The sequence below is a fragment of the Chionomys nivalis genome, chromosome 10 (genome assembly GCF_950005125.1).
Source record: "Chionomys nivalis chromosome 10, mChiNiv1.1, whole genome shotgun sequence".
NCBI lineage: Eukaryota > Metazoa > Chordata > Mammalia > Rodentia > Cricetidae > Chionomys > Chionomys nivalis.
The window spans coordinates 26,264,568-26,288,886 of NC_080095.1; the positions used below are offsets into that span (position 1 = coordinate 26,264,568).

The 24,319-nt window shown below is 37.8% G+C and overlaps 1 protein-coding gene across 1 annotated transcript in view; it reads left to right on the top strand.

Annotated features, from left to right (window-relative positions):
- Rps6ka5 (ribosomal protein S6 kinase A5) overlaps positions 1 to 24,319 on the top strand; it is a 177,422-nt gene that overhangs the window by 39,771 nt on the left and 113,332 nt on the right. The window contains exon 2 of the mRNA XM_057782455.1: positions 6,011 to 6,082. Within this exon, the coding sequence (XP_057638438.1) occupies positions 6,011 to 6,082 (72 nt within the window). The remainder of the gene's footprint in view (positions 1 to 6,010; positions 6,083 to 24,319) is intronic.

Below are 24,319 nucleotides of genomic sequence, written 5' to 3' on the forward strand. Positions count from 1 at the left end.
GTCTGTATTCCATTTTTTTTTTTTTTACTGGATTATTCTTTTATTACCAATTTCTTGAGTTCTTTTCTCATGTGGGGTTAGTGAAGATCTTTTCCCAGTCTATAGGCTGTCGTTTTGTCTTGTTGACTGTGTCCTTTGCTTTACAGAAGTTTCTCAGTTTCGGGAGGTCTCATTTATTATTTGTTTCTCCAGTGTCTGTGCTGCTGGGGTTATATTTAGGAAGTAATCTCTTGTGCCAATGCGTTCATGTGTACTTCCCACTTTCTCTTCTTATAAGGTTCAGTGTGACTGTCTTTATGTTGAGGTGTTTGATCCATTTGGACTTAAGTTTTGTGCATGGTGATAGATATGGGTCTATTTTCATTCTTCTCCATGTTGATATCTAGTTATGCCAGCACCATTTGTTGAATATGCTTTCTTTTTTCCATTTGACATTTTTTGCTTCTTTGTCAAAAATCAGGTGTTCGAAGGTGTGTAGATTAATATCTGGGTCTTCAGTTCAGTTCCATTGGTCCTCCTGTCTGTTCTTATGCCAGTACCAGGCTGTTTTCAGTACTGTAGCTTTGGAGCCTGTCCTGGAACTTGCTCTGTAGATGAGGCTGGCTTCGAACCACCACTTGACAGGAACTAATTCTTGTAAATCTATTATGTAATATAAGTTTTTTCTTTAAGAATTGTTAATAAATCAAACTTTTTAAAGTGGATCATTTTAGTATTCATTTGTTTTAACATTAAAAACATTTAATGTGCTTACAAAGAGATAGTTACATTCACTGTCAGAAGTGACCATTAAACCAAAGAGCATGCCTTAAAGAAGATGACATTAATCAAGAAGTGAAGGAGTTTTCAGCATATCGTATTGAGAAAAGAATTTGCTTAGACTTATTTTGTGCAAGCATTAAAATTGTTTACACTTGCCTTTTGCTAAATAATAATTTAGATTAAGTTTAGCAATGTATTGCTGCAGAACGAATCTGTAATTGGCAGGGAACTATGTGGAAAAGGAGGCAGAAAGAATGTAAGAACCAGAGGGGATGGAAGACACCAAGGAAATGGAGCCAGTAAGACTGACACACATAGGAACTCACAGAGACTGTGGCAGCATGCACAGGACCAACACAGTTTCAAGCCAGACATTGATGGGGGCGAGATCTGGAAGATGGAAGAGGGGAAACTGTGATCAGGCTATATTGTAGGAATTTTCAACAAAAATTTTTAATTATCTATTTATTTTTAGACAGGGTCTCATTGAGTATCCCCAACTGGACTGGAATTCATTCTGTGAACCAGTCTGGTTTTGAACTCCCATAGATTCTTCTGCCTCTGATTTAGTTAATTAGCAATAGAGACTAAGGATTATAGGACACCTTAGAGAGATATGAAATATTATTTTAATCCAGAATTATTAGCATTTAACTGCTCACCTCATGTGGGCACCAGGATAGATACCAACTCTGAACATCTGAACAGCTCAGACTGCTGTTTTGCTTTAATTGTGAAGAGTTCTCATAAGGTGGTTTTTGTGGGGGAAGGGGTTAACTCTTTCAGGGTTTAGGCTCATGTTGTGGTTTGGTATTATTTTGCTGTTAGAAGCATAAATGCCCAAACTTTGATCTTCCAGCCTGCTCTTTTAACTTTCAAGAGCCACAAAGGACTTGTCCACGCAGAACAGCAGTTAACTCCTGGGAATCAGAGTGACACCTTAGTAATAGCTTTGTGTACTTCCAGCATGTCAGTACAGAGCTATTATATAATCTCTGTAGGAAATCTAGGCATACAGCCCAAGTGAGGCTTTCTCCTTTCCAACCAACTCCATCTAATCTTAATCTCAGGACCATTGTGTTTAGGCTTGTGACTTAGAATTTAGAAGGAAGAGCAGATTAGTTAGTGGACTCCAGTTGTCTTATTCAGACTCTTGTATTAAAAATACCATCATCATCTGAGTGGTGAAACCAACATACAAGTTGAGAGTGGTGGCTCTCACTTAGACTCAGAACCTGAGAGGCCCAAGCAGAATTGCTGCAAATTTGAAGCTAGCCTGAATTACATAGTTTCTGGCCAGCCTCTGCTATTGAGTGAGACTTTATCTAAATCCAAAAACTACTATCAAAGAAAGAAAACTCAGTAAGCAGTCATGACTCTGTTCTAGAGGCTGAAATCCCCAGAATCAGTCATCATCAGCTTCAGACCCTAATGAGTGCTCTCCCATATGGCAGATAGCAGAGAAAGAAAGGAAACAGTTTCTTTCCTGTCTCTTTTTAAAAATTAAATTAAATTTTTATTTAATTTTTGACCATTTTATAGATGTACATAGTGTATTGTGAATATATTCATCCTGTTACCCTCTGTTGTCAGACAAACAAAATGATCAAAATACAGCATCAAGATAGCCACATCTACTTTGCTAACTAACTGTATTCATTGAAGGAGAAGAACAAGAGAATATTCTGTTTTACCTAAGAAGTCAGACCAAAATTCCAAAGTGCAGATGAGATAGATCAAGAAGTAAAGGTGCTTTCTGCAGAGACTGACAATCTGAGTTTGGTCGCTGGGACCCACATGATAGGAGAGACCTGACTGTGAGTTATAACTCTGAAGGGAAAGGTATCCTGACTTGTTGGGAAGCCAGGCTATACCTGCAGCTAGGGTGCAGTCGGGGATGGTCTCCCACAGGGTATGGCAATCCTGCTCCTCTCTGAGAGAGAGCTCTTAACAGCTGCGCTGTACTCTGCCCAGCCCCCCTTAAAGGGGGCTACCAGTAGAAGGATCCATTTCTCCTAAGCTTCAGCCCAGGATGTTACTTCTGCTTCACTCTGTTAAAAGGGAACCCCCTTCAGAAATACAGCAATCTCTTCTGGCTCTAGGTGAAGAGTTCTTACATTTTCTGCTCAGCACCCTTGAGGGAGCCTCTCAGCAAAGTTCTGCTCAAGTTGTTATTTTTTATGCTCATCCCTAACCCCCCCACACACAAAGGGAACCTTTCAGCAAAGATTCTGTTCCAGGCCAGCAGAAGATCGTCACCCAAAACACTTTTAAGAAAGAGATTTATTTGGGAAGGAGGAGTCCAGGAGAATGGCTGCCTCTGCCAGGGTAGGAAAGGACAGCTGATAACTGAACAGCCAGTGGGGCTTATATAGGACTTCTTAGGGGCAGAGTTTTCCCAGGGAGATTTTCTGCACAGGGATTGGTTAATTTTCCTGCTCAGGGATTGGTTGGTTTAGTTGGTTAGGGGCAGCTCTGGTTTCAGGGCCAAACCTCTATTTCTTTCATTGGCTCTGGTTCTAGAGCCAAAATGTGTTTCTTTGGCTCTGGTCCCAGGGTCAAGGTGTGTTTCTTTTGTTCTGGGTTTAGGGCTAAAGTTTATTTCAGTGGTTCGTGTTTCAGGGCTAGGGTGTTTCTTTGGCTGGCCCTTTTACCCTACACTGACTGCCAGAAAATGTACTCTGATTGTCACATGTGCATCAGAACACACACATATTACAATAAATAACTAATGAATGTATTTTTAAAAAGAACGTCTTGTGTAGAAGTTGATCATTTGAATGTAGTAACTCTACCAGCTTCTACTAATGTGCCCCCTACCTATTCATGTTTTGAAAAAATGTAATTTTGAGTTTTCTTTCAGAATTTTGGGTTCATGCATGGGTTTCTAAGCCTTCTTACCTGTGGGAAGAACTAGAAAGGGAGTCTAGTGGAGGCATAATTGGAATTGGAGAAGGAACAAAGACTGCTGTCTCTCACAACCACAATAAAGTACCACCTCCTCTGTGGTATGTTGGGAAAAAAGACAATGGACAGTTCTAACTGCTTCAGTGCTCTAGTACCTTGGTCCCAAGCCTGAGGCTCATATCTTCTGAGCAATGTGATTTGGACTTTATTAGTTTTGTGACTGTCTCATAAATGTAGAAGACAGTTATAAAAAAAAATAAAAAAAAATAAAAAAAAAAGAAGACAGTTATATAGTTGGTAATGTTTATTTCACCTTTAAGGTAAAATAAAATCTGTAAATATTTTTAAGTCTTAGTCTAATAATGCTAATATTTTTTATTTGGAAGTTTGAGCTCTTGTTCTTTAGGCTAACAATTAAGAAAAATGCAGTTTATTTTTAGATCTTCGTGTTCAAAGGCTTTAATTGTACTGACAAAACAATAGCTCAGAAGTGAGAACTATTTAGACTCCCATGTTTGAGTATGTATTTGTTTCACAATCTGTGTAATTCAATATTTATTGTTTGCTTTTGTTAGTCCTGTTCCTTGTCTTAGTCAGTGCTCTATTGTTGTGAAGAGACACCATGGCCAAGGCAATTCTTATGAAAGAACGTAGTTAAATGGAGCCTTACTTATCATCATATCAGGAAGCAGGTAGGCATGGTGTTGGAACAGTAGCTGAGAACTTTATGTCCTGATCCCACAGGCAGCAGGCAGAGAGAGACTTTAGGCCTGGTGTGGACGTTTAAAATCTTAGAGCCCACCCCTAACTGCAAATTTCCTTCAGCAAGTCTGCACCTTATAATCTTTTCCAAACAGTTCATCAGCTGGGGGACTGAGCATGCAAATATATGACTCTATGGGGGCCATATTAATTCAAATCACCACATACCCCAAACAAAAACCTTAGTCATGGTGAACTGGTTGGACCCATTACCTGCTGAAGGCTTACTGGTCCCTTAAAATTTTTTAGATTAAAATAATTAAAAATTTAATTTAGAATATTCAACAAAATACTGCCTCAAACTTGTAGCTCTAAGATTTCTTATTTGAGCCTAATTTTCTTATAACTATGGTCTCAAACTTTTAATTTATTTTTAAACACTTAACTTACTTACACTAATTGCTGTATAAATTTACTGTATAAAATTTGACTCTTTCAATCTTCATAACAACTTCTTGAGGCTTTTGTTATTTTACAGACATTTTGAAAGATTTGTACGTTGAACACTCTTACACTTACTGTTTAGATTGCTATATTTGTTTTACTATATAGCTAATTATATTCAGCCATCAGTTCATCTTGCCATTCTAATGCTTTCAATAGATTGTAGACACCAGTATATTGTGGGTGTAGAGTTATTATTGTTAATTATCCCTATCTTACATTATTGGGAACTGACACAGGGAAGTAGTTTGTTCAAGGGTGCACAGCATTTAAGTGGTATAACTAGTAGTTGAATCAAACATTTCTTGACAGCTTCTATAGAAAGCGAGTTCATATAATATTTATTGGCATTATTAGTAAGAGGAATTTGTTAAATAAATTTTAAGAATACAATATCTCAGCCTTGAAGATTTATAGTACAGAATCTGTGAGGTCCTATGGGAAAAAAGCCATTTAATTTTGCTAAAGCCATCGATTTTCAGTTTTTTCCACCAGAGTTCCCTGTTCCTCACTTTTCTCCACGTGGAATAGGATAGGACCAGAACCCAGTGGGGAATACTGTGAAAATGCTCAGTATAACATGCTTTTTTTTTTTTTTTTTTTGATTTAGGACAGAATAGGTTTTGAAGAATTTGTATATTTACACACATCCCTAGAATTTTAGAGCTGACAGGGATCTTAGTTCTCTAAATCTTTGCTCTCACTCCGATGGGGAACTGAGACAGTGTGTGCACATGGCTAGTGTACACTAGCTCTTGCTACATGTTTAGTGGCACAAATGGAACTAGAGCACAGCCCAGAATCTAGTATGGTAGTTAGGCACATTGTATTTGTTACATAAATTAATATTTGTAAATCTATCCATTGTTACTGCAAATCTACCTGTGTATTACAACTTTTGTTTTCTTACTAGACTTTATGTTGATTTAACCTATGGTAAAAATATTATCTAGTCACTAAATTTTTAAGAAAAGCTTTATTATAATTAGGATATAAAATATAACTATACAAATAATTATATAGGAACACCCCAGGTTAAGAAATAAAACTTTGCTGATACCCCCCCAAAGCCCCCACAGAGCCCTCCTGTTGCCAACCCCTTTAATTTTTTCTTTCTTTTTTTCTTTCTCTTTAGCCAACTTAACAGGACATGCAGAGAAGGTGGGAATTGAAAATTTTGAGCTGCTGAAGGTCCTAGGAACTGGAGGTAAATCTCAGGTTTAATCCCCCCTTTTAAACAAAAAGTACTTGCTATTCTGTGACATAGGGTTGATAACCTTCATGTGGAAGTCATTGACAGTTTTAAGAGCATGAGGAATCCGGTTGAAAGACAGAAAGAAAGACAGGACAGACAGAAAACTAAAGAATCTCTTTTGTCTGTCTCTGTTGATGGAGCTGCAGGCCGCTTCCCGCCACTGGGCCGCTGGCTAGCTTTACCCGAAATAATTACACGGAAACTGTATTCATTTAAACACTGCCTGGCCCATTAGTTTCAGCCTCTTATTGGCTAATTCTCACATCTTGATTAACCCATTTCTAATAATCTGTGTAGCACCATGAGGTGGTGGCTTACCAGGAAGGATCTTAACCTGCGTCCATCTTGGAGATGAGAGCTATAGTGTCTGCCTCATTGCCTTCTTCCCAGCATTCTTTTCTGTCTACTCTACCCACCTATGTTCTGACCTATCAGGCCAAGCAGTTTCTTTATTAGTTAATCAATGAAAGCAACAGATAGATAGAAGACATTCCTACATCATGTCTCAGTCCCAGCACTTGAGATGGGGCAGCATGAACAAAAGTTCAAGGCTAGCCTGTGCTATAAAGCAAGACCTTACCCAACAAACAAGCCAATAACAAAAGCTTTTTAAATCTAATGCTGGGAATGTAAATCAATATGTCTTTACTTCGGCACGGTATTGGTTTTTAGAAGTTACTAGCATATAAAGAGCTTGTTATATGCCAAGCACCTTATGAAGTGATTTAAACTGATTGATTTATTTAGTTTTCTCTTAAGGCTGTTGTAATTCAAAGCACATCACTGTAATAATGAACAAGTCAGGATCTGTCATTAACCCAACACTTAAGAGTCTGGCTAATTGAAGCATAGTTCTATTTATGTCCTATCATCTATGTAAGATTGAAATAATCTGTATTCATTAACATTTTAGAAAGCGTTTCCAAGTCATAATTTTTTAAAAAAAAAAGGCATAGAGAATATACACTACATAATTATACAATAGAAATAATTATGTTAATAAATGTCTACATGTATTAGCATGGAAAAAACATCTGGGGTGTATCCCCAAATGGTAACATGATAGTCTCTGGGTGATCTTGGTTTTTTTTTTTCTTTTTCTTTCTTTCTTTTTTCTTTTTGGCTTTATTCTTCCCTATATCTGAAAATTCTCTGTCTCGACTCCTGTTGTTCAAAAAACAGGCTGGTCTTACATGCATGGGCATCTGTGCAGTTCTTGAGGTCCCTACACTCAGAAAAGCCTATGTACAGTATGCTTTGCTGTCACTCTTCTCAAGGCCATTCACAACAAAGCCACTTTTGCACTGGGCCTGCCAATCTTGTAGCTAGTCTTGTCCTATTGTACCCATCCTGGCCCTGGAATGTCCTGCTCTGTAGTCACAACAGCTGTAAGAACTGACTGTTCTCATTCTCCCATCTCAAGTCCTATCGAAGAAGCTCTGAACTCGTTTCTCTCCTTAGCAGGCCATGGGCGTTTCCATGGAAGGAGTTTCACAGGACAGACCATCTTTCTCATTTAGCTTCACAGTTTAAGGAGCATCTGCCTTTTTAGATTTTTCAGATCTGGTAGGACGTAGCAATTGCCAGCTTACCAGCAGTAGGGAAATCTGGGTTTCTATAATTGCTCCCTTTGCCCTAGCCTCACACGTGTTTCTATGTACAAATTATCTTTAGGTCATTTAGTAGTGAGTGTTGGTGCTCTGGATCATGCCATACAAGGGTTTGTTTTGTAGCCACTCTGAGTTATGTAGCATGCAGTGTAGAGCCAACTTTGATAGGTACCAGTGAACAAGCCTGATGGTGTATTCCTGCCAGTTAAGGCTGTGATGCCAGAAAGAGTCTCAGTGTAGTTGTCAACTTGAATATTTTCCAGTGCTTGCCTGCTTTTAGGTCATGTATAGAAATATACTTTTAAGGTACTAAACTAGCCCCACTTTATCTAATCCACAAGAAAGAATGCTTTCAAAATAGAAAAATAATGTTGGTTATCCCTACCTTTGTTTCCTGTTTTAAAGATAGTATTTATCTACTAAAAGGGGAAAACAAGTCCAGATCTGTGGTTCCCTTAAAGATGTGGTTTGCAACAATATTGTCAAAGCTTTTCAGGTCAAGTTCTCCTCACATTATGTGTTATATTTACATAGCTTCTTTCTTTTTAGTGTCTGCTTAATTGAGATACAGCGCATGTACCATATAGTTTACCCATTTAAAATACACAGTCAATGCTTTGAGTGTATTTAAAGTTGTGCAGCCATGACCACAATCAACTTTAGACCTTTTTGTTTTAACCTCAAGAATAAACTTTGAATCCTTTTGCTGTTACTTTGCAGGCTTACAGTCCTCTGTGCCCCAAAAAACCACTAACTGGACATTATGTGGATTTAGGTGACTGGCTTCTTTCATATAGTATAATTTTCTCTGGGTTAAAATATGTTGTAGCACATATTAGCTCTTCTTTCCCTTTATGACCAAATAATTCATCATGTACTACGTTTTGTTCATCCATTCATCAGTTGATGACTGATGACTGTGATAGTTAGCTTTACCTGTCAACTTAGTAACTATAAACGCTTAGGAGGAGGGTTTCAACAATGCATTTTCTGCATCAGGTTCACCAGTGGACACATCTCTTGGGCGATTGTCTTAAGTTAGTTATTGTGGGAAGACTGGGCCTAGTGTGTATAGCACCATTCTCTAGCAGGGGTTCCTGGACTGCTGTAAAAGTGGAGAAATAGAAACAAGCAAGCAGAAACATGCATTCATACTCTCTGCTTTTGACTGTGGACATGGTGGGACTAGCTGTTAGTCATTCCTGCCTTGACTTCTCCACAGTGATAGATTGTAACTGTAAAGTGAAATAAACCCTAAGTTGCTTTTTGTTATGTATTTTTATCTTAGCAAATGAAGTGAAACTAGGACAGTGACCATTGGAGTTGTTGCCACTTTTTATCTGTGAAGTGTAAACTTGAATGCTGTGACAGGTGTACATGGTGTTTCATGTCAACCTAAGTTTTTATTTCTTGGGTATATTCCTAGGAACAAATCCCCAGTTTGAATAGTGACTCTGTTTTACTTCCTGAGAACAAAATCCATTAATAGTTTCTGTTATCTGGCCAAGTGATTAAATTGTATTGGTGCATTTATTTTTCATTTTCAGATGGTTTACAAAAAGTCGTGCATAATTTTAAATGTTTTGTATAAAGATTTTATCAATCCTGGCCTAAATTATCTCCAGTTCTAAACTGTCTTTGATATGACAGTGGTCTTGTTTGTCTGTTATGGGTTGGGTTTAACAATTGTGTGTCAGTATGAAATCCAAGACAGAAAAATACTACAGCTAAAAATCTTACTTTCATCCATGCTGTTTGGAGAATTTGTAGCATCTTGGTGTTTTTAAGAGCTTCTCAGCTAAACCAGGTTCTACCACTAGAGCAGCTAGGAACACTCCCAAACAGGGAAGAATGGAAGCCAAACATTATTGTCACAGAACGGCACAGCACCTGGTGCATAGCCTAACGCCTACTTGTTTGACTCACAACCTAGGAGACCCTCATGTGGGAAGCTTGTTTTAACTCTTGGATGTCTATGGCCTTTGTCCGCATGTGTGTAGTTTATGTTTATCTGCTCATTTGCTGACACTTGGAGCCCAACATTGTGTTCTTCTTGGCATTCCTTCTTTAAATGGAAGACACAGACCAATGCTGGGACAACACAGAATTGCAGAAATTGAGTACTCTTGGCACATTTTTCTGATTAGAATTTATTGCTATTTCAGAAAAATAGCCATTGGATAAATACCTTCCCCCTCTTCATTGTCTTTTTTTTTATTGGCAGAAAAGCTAAGATAAATGAATGAAGTCCACTATATAATACATATTACAAAGATTTTAAAGTAGAACTTTTAACTATCATTTCCTATTTCATCATCATCACCATCATTTGCTTTTTTTTCTTTTTTCTTTTTTTTTTTTGCTATGTAGCCTTTGCTGGACTGGAATTTGCCATGTAGACCAGGCTAGCCTCCAATTCATAGCGATCCATTTACCTTCTGAGAACTGAGATTAAAGCTGTACACGACCTAGCTTATTTCCCATCTTTAAAGAACAAAAATGTATTCTTTACTGAAAATGAAAAAATGTCCATATTAAAATACTGAAACTGCATTAATCTAACACTGCTAGTTTTCTAACCTCTTTGTATTCATTAACTACTACTTTATAAGTACTCTAAGGTTGAAGAGTTTTACATAACTTCATATGTTTAAAATTAATAACTAAAGTAGTAGATTTCCATTTGGGAAACATGAAAGTGAATGCTATTTGATTTTAAACTGAGTATTGTATTTTGATTATCAAGCTGAATGAACCGAATGAACTGATCACAAGAAAATGACATTGTTCCATAAAAGCTGTCTCAGTCCCTGCTCACCAGTTGTATTCATTGTTGCTCTGACAGGCAGACCTTTCTTGGAGAAGGAAGGTTTATTTTGCCTAATAGTTTCGTAGTGTGAAGACATAATGGTATTCACGGGATCAGAAGCAAGAATCAGCTTGCTCACATTTCTGTGGATCAGGAAGTAGGGAGGAGTGCTTTGCCAGATACTAGGTGAGACTACAATCCTCAGGATCCATCCCCCCAGGGACTCACTTCTTTCAGCTAGGCATTAACAACCTAAAGGTCCCATAACCTTCTAAAACAGTATCATCATCTGGGGACCAATAGGGGGACATTGCCCATTCATACCATAGTACCATCTAATCAGGCATCTTACACGTAATTCATAAGCCTTAGATGTCCAAGAGATTCAGTGATCAGCCTCCAAAGCACACTAAATAACATGCTAACACACACATGGAACAGTTAGAACAATGTCAGGAGAATATCTGTAGTAAAGTTTTGAAGACTACTAGAACAATACAATGAGAACTATTTTTTCTTATGTAAACTATAAGATGTTTAATTCCTTATGACTTTTAAACTTATAGCAAACTATAAGTTTAAAGAATTAAACTATAATTTAAAGAATGAGACAGAGTACCACATCATGCTTGACACAGGACACACTGCATTATAACTTTTACAGGCACAGATTTAGGTTTCAGATAAGTTTAGTTGACCTCATAGTTCATTAACACTACTTCAAACAGACTAGTTTACAAGCAAACATCATCTGCAAATAATTCTTTTTTTCTTTAATTTTTTATTGATTTTATTGAGCTATACATTTTTCTCTGCTCCCCTCCCTTCCTCTCACCTCCCATTCTACCCTCTCCCATGGTCCCCATGCTCCCAATTTACTCAGGAGATCTTGTCTTTTTCTATTTCACATGTATATTACATCCATGTATGTCTCTCTTATGATCCTCTTTGTTGTCTAGGTTCTCTGGGATTGTGATCTGTGGGCTGGTTTTCTTTGCTTTATGTCTAAAAGCCACTTATGAGTGATTACATGTGATAATTATCTTTCTGTATCTGGGTTACCTCATGCAAAATGATGTTTTCTAGCTCCATCCATTTGCCTGCAAATCTCAAGTTGTCATTTTTTTCTGCTGTGTAGTACTCCATTGTGTAAATGTACCACATTTTTCTTATTCATTCTTTGGTCGAGGGGCATTTAGATTGTTTCTAGGTTCTGGCTATGATAAACAAGGCTGCTATGAACATAGTTGAGCACATGTCTTTGTACATTGAGCATCCTTTGGGTATATACCCAAAGGTGGTATTGCTGGGTCTTGAGGAAGGCTGTTTCTTGATTTTCTGAGAAATTGCCATACTGATATCCAAAGGGGCTGTACCAGCTTGCATTCCTACCAGTAATGCAGGAGTGTTCCCTTTACCCTACATCCTCTCCAGCATAAGTTGTCATTAGTGTTTTTGATCTTGGCCATTCTTACAGGTGTAAGATGGAATCTCAGAGTTGTTTTGATTTGCATTTCTCTGACGACTAGAGATGTTGAACATTTCCTTAAGTGTCTTTCAGCCTTTTAAGATTTCCTCTGTTGAGAGTTCAGGTGTGTACCCCATCTTTTTTTACTGGATTATTGTTCTGATGACCCATTTCTTGAGTTCTTTGTATATTTTGGAGATTAGCCCTCTGTCTGATGTTGGGTTAGTGAAGATCTTTTCCCATTCTGTAGCTTGCCATTTTGTCTTGTTGACCATGTCCTTTGATTTACAGAAGCTTCTCAGTTTCAGGAGGTCCCATTTATTAATTGTTTCTCTCAGTGTCTGTGCTACTGGGGTTATATTTAGGAAGTGGTTTCCTGTGCCAATGTGTTCAAATGTACTTCCCACTTTTTTTCTGTGAGGTTCAGTGTGGTTGGCTTTATGTTGAGGTGTTTGATCCATTTGGACTTGAGTTTTGTGCATGGCATCTATTTTCATTCTTCAACGTGTTGATATCCAGATGGAAGAGAGAATCTCAAGTGCTGAAGATACAATAGAGGAAATAGACTCATCAGTTAAAGAAAACATAAAATCTAACAGAAGCTTAACCCAAAATATCCAGGAAATATGGGAAACCATGAAAAGGCCAAATCTAATAATAATAGGTATAGAAGAAGTAGAAGTTCAGCTCAAAAGCACAGAAAATATATTTAACAAAAGCACAGAAGAAAACTTTCCCAACCTAAAGAAAGATATGCCTGTGAAGATACAAGAAGCTTACAGAATACCAAATAGACTGGATCCAAAAAAAAAAAAGTCCTCTTGCCACATAATAATTCAAAACACTAAACATACAGAGTAAAGAAAGAATATTAAGAGCTGCAAAGGAAAAAGGCCAAGTAACATAGAAAAGTAGACCTATCAGAATTACACCTGACTTCTCATTGGAGACAATGAAAGCCAGAAGATCATGTTCAAGCATATGCAGACATTAAGAGACCATGGATACCAGGTCAGACTACTATACCCAGCAAAACTTTCAATTACCATAGAAGGAAAAAACAAGATATTCCATGACAAAACTATATTTCACCAATACTTAGTCACAAACCCAGCCCTACACAAAATACTAGAAGGAAAACTCCAACCCAAGGAAGTTGGCTACACCAACAAAAACACAGACAATTGATGGTCTCTTAGCAGCAAATCTCAAAGAAGGGCAAAACACACAAATTAATATCACCAACAATGAAAATTAAATTAACAGATAGGAATCACTGGTCAGTAATCTTCCTTAATGTAAATGAACTCAACTCACCTATAGAAAGGCAAAAAAAAAAAAAAAAAAAAGGTGAGTTTTCAAGTTGTCTTAATTCACTGAACTGTGGCAGTGCCAGCTAAAATTTCTTTTCATAAACCTTCCTTTGCCTCTGTTACAGACGACCATTTGTAGTTTACTTTGATCATTGCATCAGGATTGATGAAGGTGCAGGAGCACCATGGGCAACTGGGCAGCCTCTCAGGAATATTGCTGGGTTCAAGAAGGAGCCCTTGGGCCACATAGCAGCCCATTCACCTCTTAAATTTTCTCTGGTTAATTTATCAAGAGTAATGTGTACATAGTAACTTCTCAGTAAATGCCTATTGAATGAATATGGGTTTATTTCATATTACAGGACTTCTGTCGTGATCCTTGAATATTTGAAAGCAGACTACTTTTTAGTAAACTTACAACATTTACCATGTCTGTATTTTAGAGATTATGTTTTTGCAACAAATTTAGATATTTTCCATATTAAAGTTTTAGAAATGTTAGCTTTTATTGTGCTCTTTATCAAAAGCAGAAGCTAGCAGTATAAGTGGCGAAAAGAAAGTTTACATCTCAGCTTTCATAAATTCAATTTTCATTCATTTTGCCTTTTCAAGAGATATACCAGTTATTCCAAAAGGTAAATTACAGGAAAACCTTCATACTCAGATCATGTTTTAGTCCAGGTATAGATAAAGCTACATGATACTTAAATCTTACCATCTCTTACCACTAGGTAAGAGATGACTTCTGACATCTATTGAACTTTCTAAAACATCCTATGAAGATGAAATATTAATTAATTTTCATATTGCATTGTATAGCATGTAACAAGAATTGTAAAACTAGTTCCATTCCTTGATCTGGCAGTTTTATATGACAGAATGTTCCAGTTACAGGAGTAGAAATGAAAGATACTTTATTTTCTCTTTTAGGTTAGATTGACAGCTGAGATGTCCTGAAAACCTCTTTCATTATTAAATTCCCAAAGTGCTGGATAAAATATAGTTTAAAAACGAGGTCTGCCACTGCCTGCATATGTTAACTGTCAAGGATAAGGAAGATCCTTAGCTTCAAAAGAGTAAATGGGAGCAAGAATGTAGAGAAGGAGATAAGCTCCTTAAAGAGACAAGTTTTGCTCGATAGTCTACAGTAAAAATGAGTTGGGTTTTTGTGTTGTTGTTTTGTGTGTTTTTTTTTTTTTTTTTTGAGACAGGGTTTCTCTTTGTAACAGTCCTAGCTGTCCTGGAACAAGCTGTTACAAACCAGGCTAGCCTCAAACTCTCAGAGATCTGCCTGCCTCTGCCTCTCAAGTGCTGGGATTAAAGGTGTAAGCCACCACCGTTGGCCTGTGATCTAGTTTTAAAATTTTTTGTTTGCATTCTTGGTCTGGGAGATTAGGCACAGAAGAGGTACAGATTGCTCATGAAAAGAAGAAGAAAAATCCAGCCTGCAGAGAGGTGGAGAAGAAACTTTCTGGCTCAGCATTGGCTTGAGGGTGGGGGCACAAAAGGAATGCAAGTCTTTCAAGCTTGCTCAACCATTAGCTGGGTATCAATAGGTTTGCAACTTCAATGGTATGTACTATATAATAATTAAAATCAAACAGAAGTTTAGCTTATACTGGTGGTTTCTAGATAAAGCAAACATTAATCCTCTTAGTAGGAATAAACTTATTCCTGTGTAGGGCAGTGTTTGTGTGTGTGTGTGTGTGTGTGTGTGTGTGTGTACACGCACAGATATATAGGTATATATGTGGAGGCCAGAAGTTGGCATCAGATGACTTCATCGGGCATTCTTTCTCATCTTTTCTTTCCTTTCTTTCTGTCCGTCTGTCTCTCATGAAGCCTGGGACTTAACAGTTGAGCTAGTCTCTCTCCCCCGTGAGCCCCCATCCCTCATCTCTGCCTCCCAGCATTGAGGTTACAGATGAGTGCTGCTGCACCCAGATTTTACATTTTGTTTGAGAATTTGAACTCAGACTTTGAAGCCTGCTTGTACTTTGCAGACAGTTACTTCCCAAGCCTTTACTTAAAGACAATTATACATGTTAAGACTGTATTATAAACATTGCAAACATTTAAGAGCAAGGCTGTAGGTCTGGAAGAATGGAAACAGCAAAGAAGCACAGATACAGATTATTTATTTTAGATTTGAAATATGTAAATGCTTATATTTATTTTAGTAACTTATTTCAGTTGGAAAATAATTGTATATATTTATAGAGTAGAATTAATGTTTTGACTTATTTATATGTTGTACAGAGATTTATTCAAGATAATTGTCTAACACTCATCATTTCATTGACTTTCTATGTAGTAAGGATGTGAATAAAATTGAAATATACAGTACATTATCTTTAACTGGTTTCTATAAAACAACAGTGTAATACTAAAGTTTCTTCTCTTTCAGGCAGGGTATGGTGGTATACACTTAATTCCAGCACTTGGGAAGCAGAATCAGGCAAACCTCTGAGTTTGAGGCAAGCCTGGTCTACAAATGAATTCCAGGACAACCAGGGCTATATAGATAGGACCCTGTCTCAAAAGACAAATGAACAAATAAATAGTCAATGAAAACAAAACTTATTTCTCAGTTGATCTGGAACTTTATCTTTAGATTAACACCTCAGGTATTTTTTTTTTTTAAATCTTAGTATTAAGAGCAAGATGTAGGGTTGGAGAGATGGTTCAACAGTTAAGAACACTTGCTACTCTTTTAGAGGACCCAGGTTCAGTTTTCAACATTCCATTCATTTACAGTTCCAGAGATGCTCTCTTTTGGTTTCCTTGGGTACAAGGCATACATATGGTACACATACATTAAGTACGTGCAGGCAGAACACTCATACACACAAATAAATCTTAAAAACTCACAAAACATGCTATTTGGGTTTGTCACATGCCTATAATCTTAGGAGGTAAAGAGAGGAAGATTATGATTTCAGGGTCAGCTTAAGCTGTCTCAAAAAGAGAAAGTAGAGGAGAATGAATGAATGAGTGAATGAACAAGACATGCTGAGAAAAACTACTGTGCATTTTTTTTCCCTTCTTCCCTTCTCTCCTTCCCCTTCTTTGTTTCTTTCTCTCTTTCTTTTTCTTTCTCCCCCCTTCTCTCCATGGGGCTGGAGAGAGTGCTTGCTGCTCTTTCAGTGGACTTAAGTTTGGTTCCTAGCACTTACAGTGGGTATCTCCCAACTGGATATACTTCCAGGTCCTGGGAATTCATATGCTCTTCTGGTCTCTGTATATACATGTACACATGCAAATAAAAATTAAAAAAGAAAAATTTAAAGGACTATTTATGGTACAGATCAGCACACTACTACTTAAATAACCAGTACTACTATTTTTTTTTTTTTTTTGATTTTTCGAGACAGGGTTTCTCTGTAGCTTTTGGTTCCTGTCCTGGAACTAGCTCTTGTAGACCAGGTTGGCCTCGAACTCACAGAGATCCACCTGCCTCTGCCTCCCAAGTGCTGGGATTAAAGGCGTGTGCCACCACCGCCCGGCCCAGTACTACTATTATAAATGGGAAAATAATTACTCAAATTATGAGAACTATGGATTTTCACTAGTATGTGGGATAAAGAAAATTAGTGAGTAGGAGGATAGATTAAGGCACCTGATTGGTCTAATAAAAAGCTGAATGGCCAGTGTAAGGCAGTAGAGGCCTAGGCAGGGCTGGCGGGCAGAGAAAGTAAGTAGGAGGAGGAATCTAGGCTCAACGAGAAGGAAGGAAGAATGAGGGAGAAAAAAAGGGGGATGCTTGGGTTCATCCAGGCAGGCAGCAGCCAGTCAGACAAACATGAAGGAAGCAAAAGTGTAGGCATACAGAATGAAAGAAAGGGGAAAATCCCTGAGGCAAAACCTAGATGAAGAGAAATTAAGCTAATTAAATTAAGAGCTAGTGGGACAAGTATAATATAAGGCCGAGCATTCATAACTAATAGTAAGTCTCCGTGTCATAATTTGGGAGCTGGTTAGTGTCCTAAAAGAAAGCCTGATGCAATACATGATAAGGGAAATTAGCATATATAAAAAGTGAGATTCAACAAAGAAGATATAACAGTTGCCTAACGACGAGTTACAGAAGGAGATAACAGAATGAGGAGAAACCTTTTCAAAGAGATGACAGCTGAGTATTTTGAAGGTTGATAAAACATGAATTATGAGAATTAGGAAACATAGCAAATCAGCAGACTACTAAGTCTTATGGAAACAAATGAGAGAAGCTGGTTGAGCATAAGGACACGGATACCCCAAAGCAGCCAGAGAGATACTTTTAACATAAATGGTTATTTTAACTCAGTCATAATTATTGTCTTCAATAGCAACCATGGGAAGAGTAGGACAGTACTCTGTAAATCACACAGAGAAATGGCTGTCATTATAGAGTTGTATCCCTAGCAAAACTGTTTCCAGGAGTGAGGACAAAGTAGATTACATATGCATGTGTGCACATGAGCATGTATGTATATGTGTGTTTCTACATGTGGAAACCAGAGCTAACCCTGGTGTAGTTTCTTAGCAGGAACCCACATTGTGTTTTGAGACGAGATCTCTCACTGGCCTGGGATTCTCTAATGATGCTGGGCTGTCTGGCTAACAAGCCCCAGAGGTCCTCCTGCTTGCCTTCCCAGCACTGATGTGATGAGTGAGTGTAACCACACTTTGCTTTTTTACATACATAGGGGGATTGAACTCAGATCCTCATGCTTGTGACACCGAGCTGTCTTCTAGGCCCAAAGTAGACATTTTGAACATACAAACCTTGAGCATGTTTTCCACCAGTAGTTCCTCACTAGAAAACTTTAAAGAATGAGATATTAGGGGAAAGAAAAATGATGCCAGGAGAGTTTCTGAGATACAAAAATAATTGAAAGTTAACAAAATACATTCAACATTACTTATGTCTCGTTTGTGTAATTAAACTAAGACAACTAGAATATTGGACAAAATTACATATGATTTCAGAGGTGATAGAAACTCATGTTCTGAGGTACATACTATAAAATACACATAAATCTTCAGTGTATAAATTACTAAACTGCTGGGTGTAGTGGCACATGTCTTTAATCCTAGCACTCTGGAGGCAGAGACAGAGGCAGGTGGGTCTCTGTGAGTGTGAGACCAGTCTGGTCTACAGAGTCAGTTCCACGACAGCCGGGCTAATAGTTAAACTTGTCTTAAACAAACTTGCATTAAAGACTTACATAAAGAAACGAGACTAGGAAATATCGTCCTATAACATTAAAGGGGTCAATAGGTAAAAATCTTCCCACTACGAAAATGCTTGATACAGTTTTAAGAACAAGTAATTACCAAATCTTAAAGGTAATTCTAGGTTTGTAAAACTTGGAAGACAAAAGGTTATTTCCTCCAGCTGATTTTCTGAGGACACTAAGCCGGGGCAGTGTAAGGAAGGGAAATCAGAAGCCATTCCACATCTGTGAAAACTGTGTGTAGTATTGGGAAAACCAAACTCTGAGCTTTTTTCAACACATCTGATCCTTTGGCTTGTCATCTCCCTTGCCTTTGTGTGTTTGTTCACACGCTCTGCAGACAGCCCTCAACAGCCCTCACGGTGAGGGAGTGGTGTCATTGTCGTGTTGTACTTCTCTATCCATCTCCATGTCATGCTCCTCACTCTGCCTTCATGCATCTATTGTTAGCCGCAGATGCTGCTTTTCTTTCTTGTCGGTGACAGTGCAGCTTTAAAGAGAAGACGGGATAACTATGAAATGTCATTGTAGACATTTCTGAATTCAAAATCAAAGTTTTAATGACTAAATGGAGTGGGTGGACACTTTTATTATGAATATAATAAAATCAATTTTTATTCAGAATTTTACCACTAATCTTACAGTTTTATTACCTTTTTAAAAAGATATTTTTTTTCAGCCCCACTTAGAATAATAGAATTTCATCATATGTCTTTGTGTGTCATGTAAGGTTTTTTTTGGGGAGAAGTAAAAGTGAAAACTCTTTTCTCACAAATTAATTTTTATATATAAATTTAATCTTTATATATGCTGAATAGAAAAATTCTGTTCATCAAATAGCTTAAGTGTAGCATTGTTAAATGTGTGAACATGGAAGATCTGCTGTTTTCTTCTTTTATTGCAGGTTGAACCTCAGGCCTTGACCATGCAGGTAGCACCTACACCCCCGAACTACACCACCAGCCCTCTTTTAACTGCCTGTTTTGAGACAGATCTCCTAAATCCTACAAGCTGACCTTGAATTTAGTTTCTAACTTAAGTTGACCTTGAACTTGGAATCCTCCAGAATATCTTTGTTGTAGTCCTGCTCTATAAGACCTGCCCAAGTTCTGTCCTTTTCATTCTTAATAAATTCTATATTTAAATTTATGTAACGCTTATAAATTTTTATTCAGAGGGTTGATTTATTTCTTGAGTTTCTTATAGTCTGTTACTAATCTGTTGACTACTTTCATAACTCATGGGTAGTTCTGGATAGGAAAGAGGAAGCAGACTTTTTTTTTTCCCATGTTATTTGCTAACTGCAAGCTGATTGGATGGAGGTGAAATAGAAAATGGGGGTTATGTAATAAACAGTGGGGTGGCTGATGTTTAGAGTGAGTCATTAGAAATCACAGCAACTGTGCCAGGGGTGGGGAGGCTCTTGGTTCATATCTGGATACTTTATAAATGTCCATCAACGATATCAATTAAGATATCTTGACTATTAAGTATATGTGAACATTATTTATAAATATGCTGTCTTTGATTTTTTTGCTTCTCATTGGGAACTTTTTCTTTTAATAAGATCCTTTGGGAATCAAATATATGGATAATTTTTTTCTAACTTAAACTTGGAAAAGTTTATCCATGGAATTGATTCCCAGAGGATCTTATTAAAAATCAGAATAAAACATGTTGGGTTTTGATTTTTCTGTTTCTCTCTCTTTTTTCAGTTGTGCCAATACTATGAATTTTCAAGTTATTTGGTACAAAGCACAAGAAATAGCACCTTATTAATGGCTTCATCAACTGAAGAAAATATGTCACCTCCTGTAGTAACCATTAGCTGCCTATAGATCCTCAGGGAGGGAGTGTGGGGCTTCATGAATACCTCCCTTCTCTATATTGTTTGGTTCAGTCTTGTACAGGGCCTGTTCAGATGTTCACGTCTGCCATGAGTTCAAGAGTGCGAAGGCCATGTGATACCAGAAATAATGCATTCCACAGTACTCCTGTTCTTCTATTTGTTCTCTTCCATGATGTCCCCTTAGTCTTAAGAGGGGGTAATATCAATACTTATTGTAACTGAATATTCAGCAGTCACTTACTTTCAGCACATCGACTGTGCAGTATTTACATGGTCTGTGCAGTATTTACTATCCACTGTTAAAAAAAAAAATCTAAAAACTTCTCTGACCACAAAAAAAAAAAAACAGCACATGGTCATAAACATAAATATTTAGAGGACAGTTTCATGTCCATTTAGCAAAACAGTAACAAGAGCTTCTACATTAGGGCCTGTGACCTCCCCAGCTCTGGGCTTTTGGTCAGGTTTATAGTACTAGATGTATGGAGAAGGTCTCAAACCCAGTCAGAAAGTGTTTGGCTATCCCTCTGTAACAGACTTGCCACTGTTCTCTCCTGGAAGATCAGTGTTGTTAGCATGCGGGGTCCACAGCTGAATAATAGTGTTGATAACTCCTCTCCCCCCAGCAGTCAGAATGGTACTTTCTCACACTTCAGAGGGCTAGACAGTGGGGAAGAAGCTTCCAGTACAGTTCCAGCATGAGTTCTTTATGTCCTATGACTAAAGCACATGGTGTCTTCAGCAGAGGGTCTTAGCATCTAGTTATGGTGGACATCCATCTGAACTAAACAGCAATACTCTGTGCTGCTTTGGGGACTTGGAGGGGCTTTCATTTTCTTTCATTGTCACCTATAGCAAAAAAGTAGGGACATTTTTGTGTTGCAGCTCTGTAGCCATACTTTCTTTGGTTCACCATCTCCCAAATAATGACTTGGAGACTTCTTATTAAGTATGAAAGCTTGGCCTTAGCTTAGGTTTGTTCCCAGCTAGCCCTTAAAACTCAAATTAACCTGTTTATATTAATCTACGTTCTGCCACGTGGATCATCACCTCTCCTCAGTACTGTATGTCCTATTTTCTCTGGCTGTCTGGAGAATCCCTTGCCTCAGATTCTTCCCAGGGTTCCTGTTTCTACCCGGAAGTCCTGCCATTCCTCTCCTGTCTAGCTAGCTATTAGCCATTCAGCTTCTTATTAAACCAAACAGAAGGTGCTTTATGCAGATGAAGTAAAGCAGACACATCTTCACAGTATACAAAAAGATTATCCCAGAACACTGCTCAATAGTATTTTGACATATGCGTATAAACACAAAGATATGCATACTTTTTCACTGATACTTAACACAGTGTTTTTATCCACTAGGTCTTCTTCAAGTTAAGTTAATCCCCAGACTGCATAATAGGAGAATTGTTTCTGACCCTAGTGGAAACTGAGACATATATGTTAAATATTACAGTAAGTTGAAAATCTAGGCTTCAGACTCATGTAGTCCGTTCCTCACTCTGCACTGCCTTACCTTCCCACTTTTCTCCGTTGTGCTCAGATACTTACTTATATTCAGATACATATGCATGTATATATATGTATGAGAAGACGAAGCATGTTTCATTAAATGCTTTTAGTATGCTTGATCTTACTTCATTTCTCAATATTAAAAGACCTATTTTACTGATATCTCATCCACTACTGATACATTGCCCAGAGTCTATAAAAACATGGACAGACTTTAAGAAGGACTGACATTATCAAATGGCTTCTATATCCTGTGCATTAAATAATGAGAATGGCATCTTTGGCAGAAAGATATTTTAATATATATTATTTAATATACTATGTATATTAAAAAGTGACAGGGGCTGGAGAGATGGTTTAGCATTATGACCACTGACTACTTTTCTGACCTCCATGAACATCAGACACATACATGATGTGCAGACATGCCTGCATATACATAAAAGTAAAAATAATAATTGTAATAAAAGTGTGACAGGAAGTGATGGAAAGATGAATAGTAAATAAAGGCTGTTGCAGTCAAGCCTGAGTTCTGTCTTCAGGACCCACATAGTGGAAGGAGAACTGACTCATGCAAATCATCCCCTGACCTTCACACATCAAGACATGCACATGCAACCCTCAAAAAATAAATATAAGAAAAATAATGAAGCTATAGATTAAATCTCAAATTAATAAAGTCTCTAAATTTTTATTATTTTTATTTGTGTGTTGGGGTGGGTGGGTAGTTGCATGCGTGCATGCTTGTGCTTGTACCGTGGCACAAGCCATGGCATGCATTGTCTAAGTTAGAAACAATTTGAAGGAATCACTTTTCTTTTCTGCCTTGTGGACCCAAAGGATTGAACCCTGGTCAACAGGGTTGGTGGCAAAATACCCTTACGTGTTGGGCATCTTGGTGGGTGTCTAGTTATTAAAACTACTGCTACTGGTGTGGTGCTGCAGAGTAACTAAAAGAGTTTTCTAGGATGGACAGTAAGGGTTTTTGTAGATCTAAGGTCTTACTGGATTTTTCCTGTGAGTTGTTAGAAATACAAAATTATTTCCAATTTGTTTTAGTTGAACTCAGCTTTTTTTTTTTCTTTTTCTTTTTTTTTTTTTTTTTTTTTTGCACAGATCGTTTGCTGCAGTCACACTGAAGTGAAGCCACTTCTCTAGGAATCCTTTTCAGTGGCAGTGATTTTACAAGGGCTCTAACGTGCTGCTGCCCTTGTGTTACTTACTGTGCAAATTCAACAGGGATGAAGCTACCCAGTAAGGATCCTAATTTTTAAGGATTATATTTGAAAGTTGGAGTTCAAGAATCATTCTTCTTTTTTAGCCCCAGTTCTGCTACCGTCTCTAGGGATTGAGGTTCAGCAGGTGTGATGATCATCATGAATCTTCTACTTGATAATCTAGGTTAAGTTTTCTACTTGATAATCTAGATTCAGCTGAGAGATGACCTCTGGGCATGCCACATAGTTGTGGCAGAGTATAAGTAGAAGCTATATATAGATGTCACTATGTTAAGATTTTTCTGTACTAAAATGCTAGCAACTAGGTTTCCTGAGGTCACTTTTACTATAGAACGTAGCAGGAACTGAAATTTAACACCAGAATTATAAGGGATTGCTTTATGACAGTTGATTGTCCTTCCTAAAATGCCCAGCTATTACTCCATGCTAGTTCTAAATCACAAAATTTTCTATTAAGGTTCACTTTCAACTAAATCAAAGTCAACAACAGACACTTCAGTAATATTCTAGACACCTTTCTCTGCTGTTTTCTTGTCTGCTTGTTTACTTATTTATTTTTTCTTTTCATGTACTTGGCTTTGGATTTTTTTTTCTCCTCTCATATATTACATCCTAACTGCAGTTTCCCTTTCCTCTGCTCTCCCCTGGTCTCTCCACCCATTTTCCCTCTTCCATGGCCCTTCCACTTCCCCTCAGAAAAGAATAGACCTCCCAGAGATATCAACCAAACACTGCATAATATGTATGTTACAATAAGATCAGGCATATACCATCACATCGAGGCTGGATGAGGCGACCCAGTAGGGGAAAAAGGGTCTCACAAACAGACAAAAGAGTCAGTGGCTGCCCCCACTCCCACTGTTAAAAATCTCACAAGAACACCCAGATACTCAGCCATTACATATATGCAGAGGACTTGTGAGACCCCACAGGCTTCCTGATCTCTGCAGTCCCCCCAATCTCTGTCAATTGATTCTATGGGCCATGTTCTCTTGGTGTCTCTGACCTGTCTGGTCTCTCGGATCCTTCCTTCCCCTCCTTCACAGGACTCCCCAAGCTCTGCGTAATGTTTGGCTGTGGGGCTCTGCATCTGCTTCCATTGGTTGCTGGATGAAACTCTGGTTTCTTTGATGAGGATTCTGCTAGACTCTGGTCCCAGAATACTGCAGG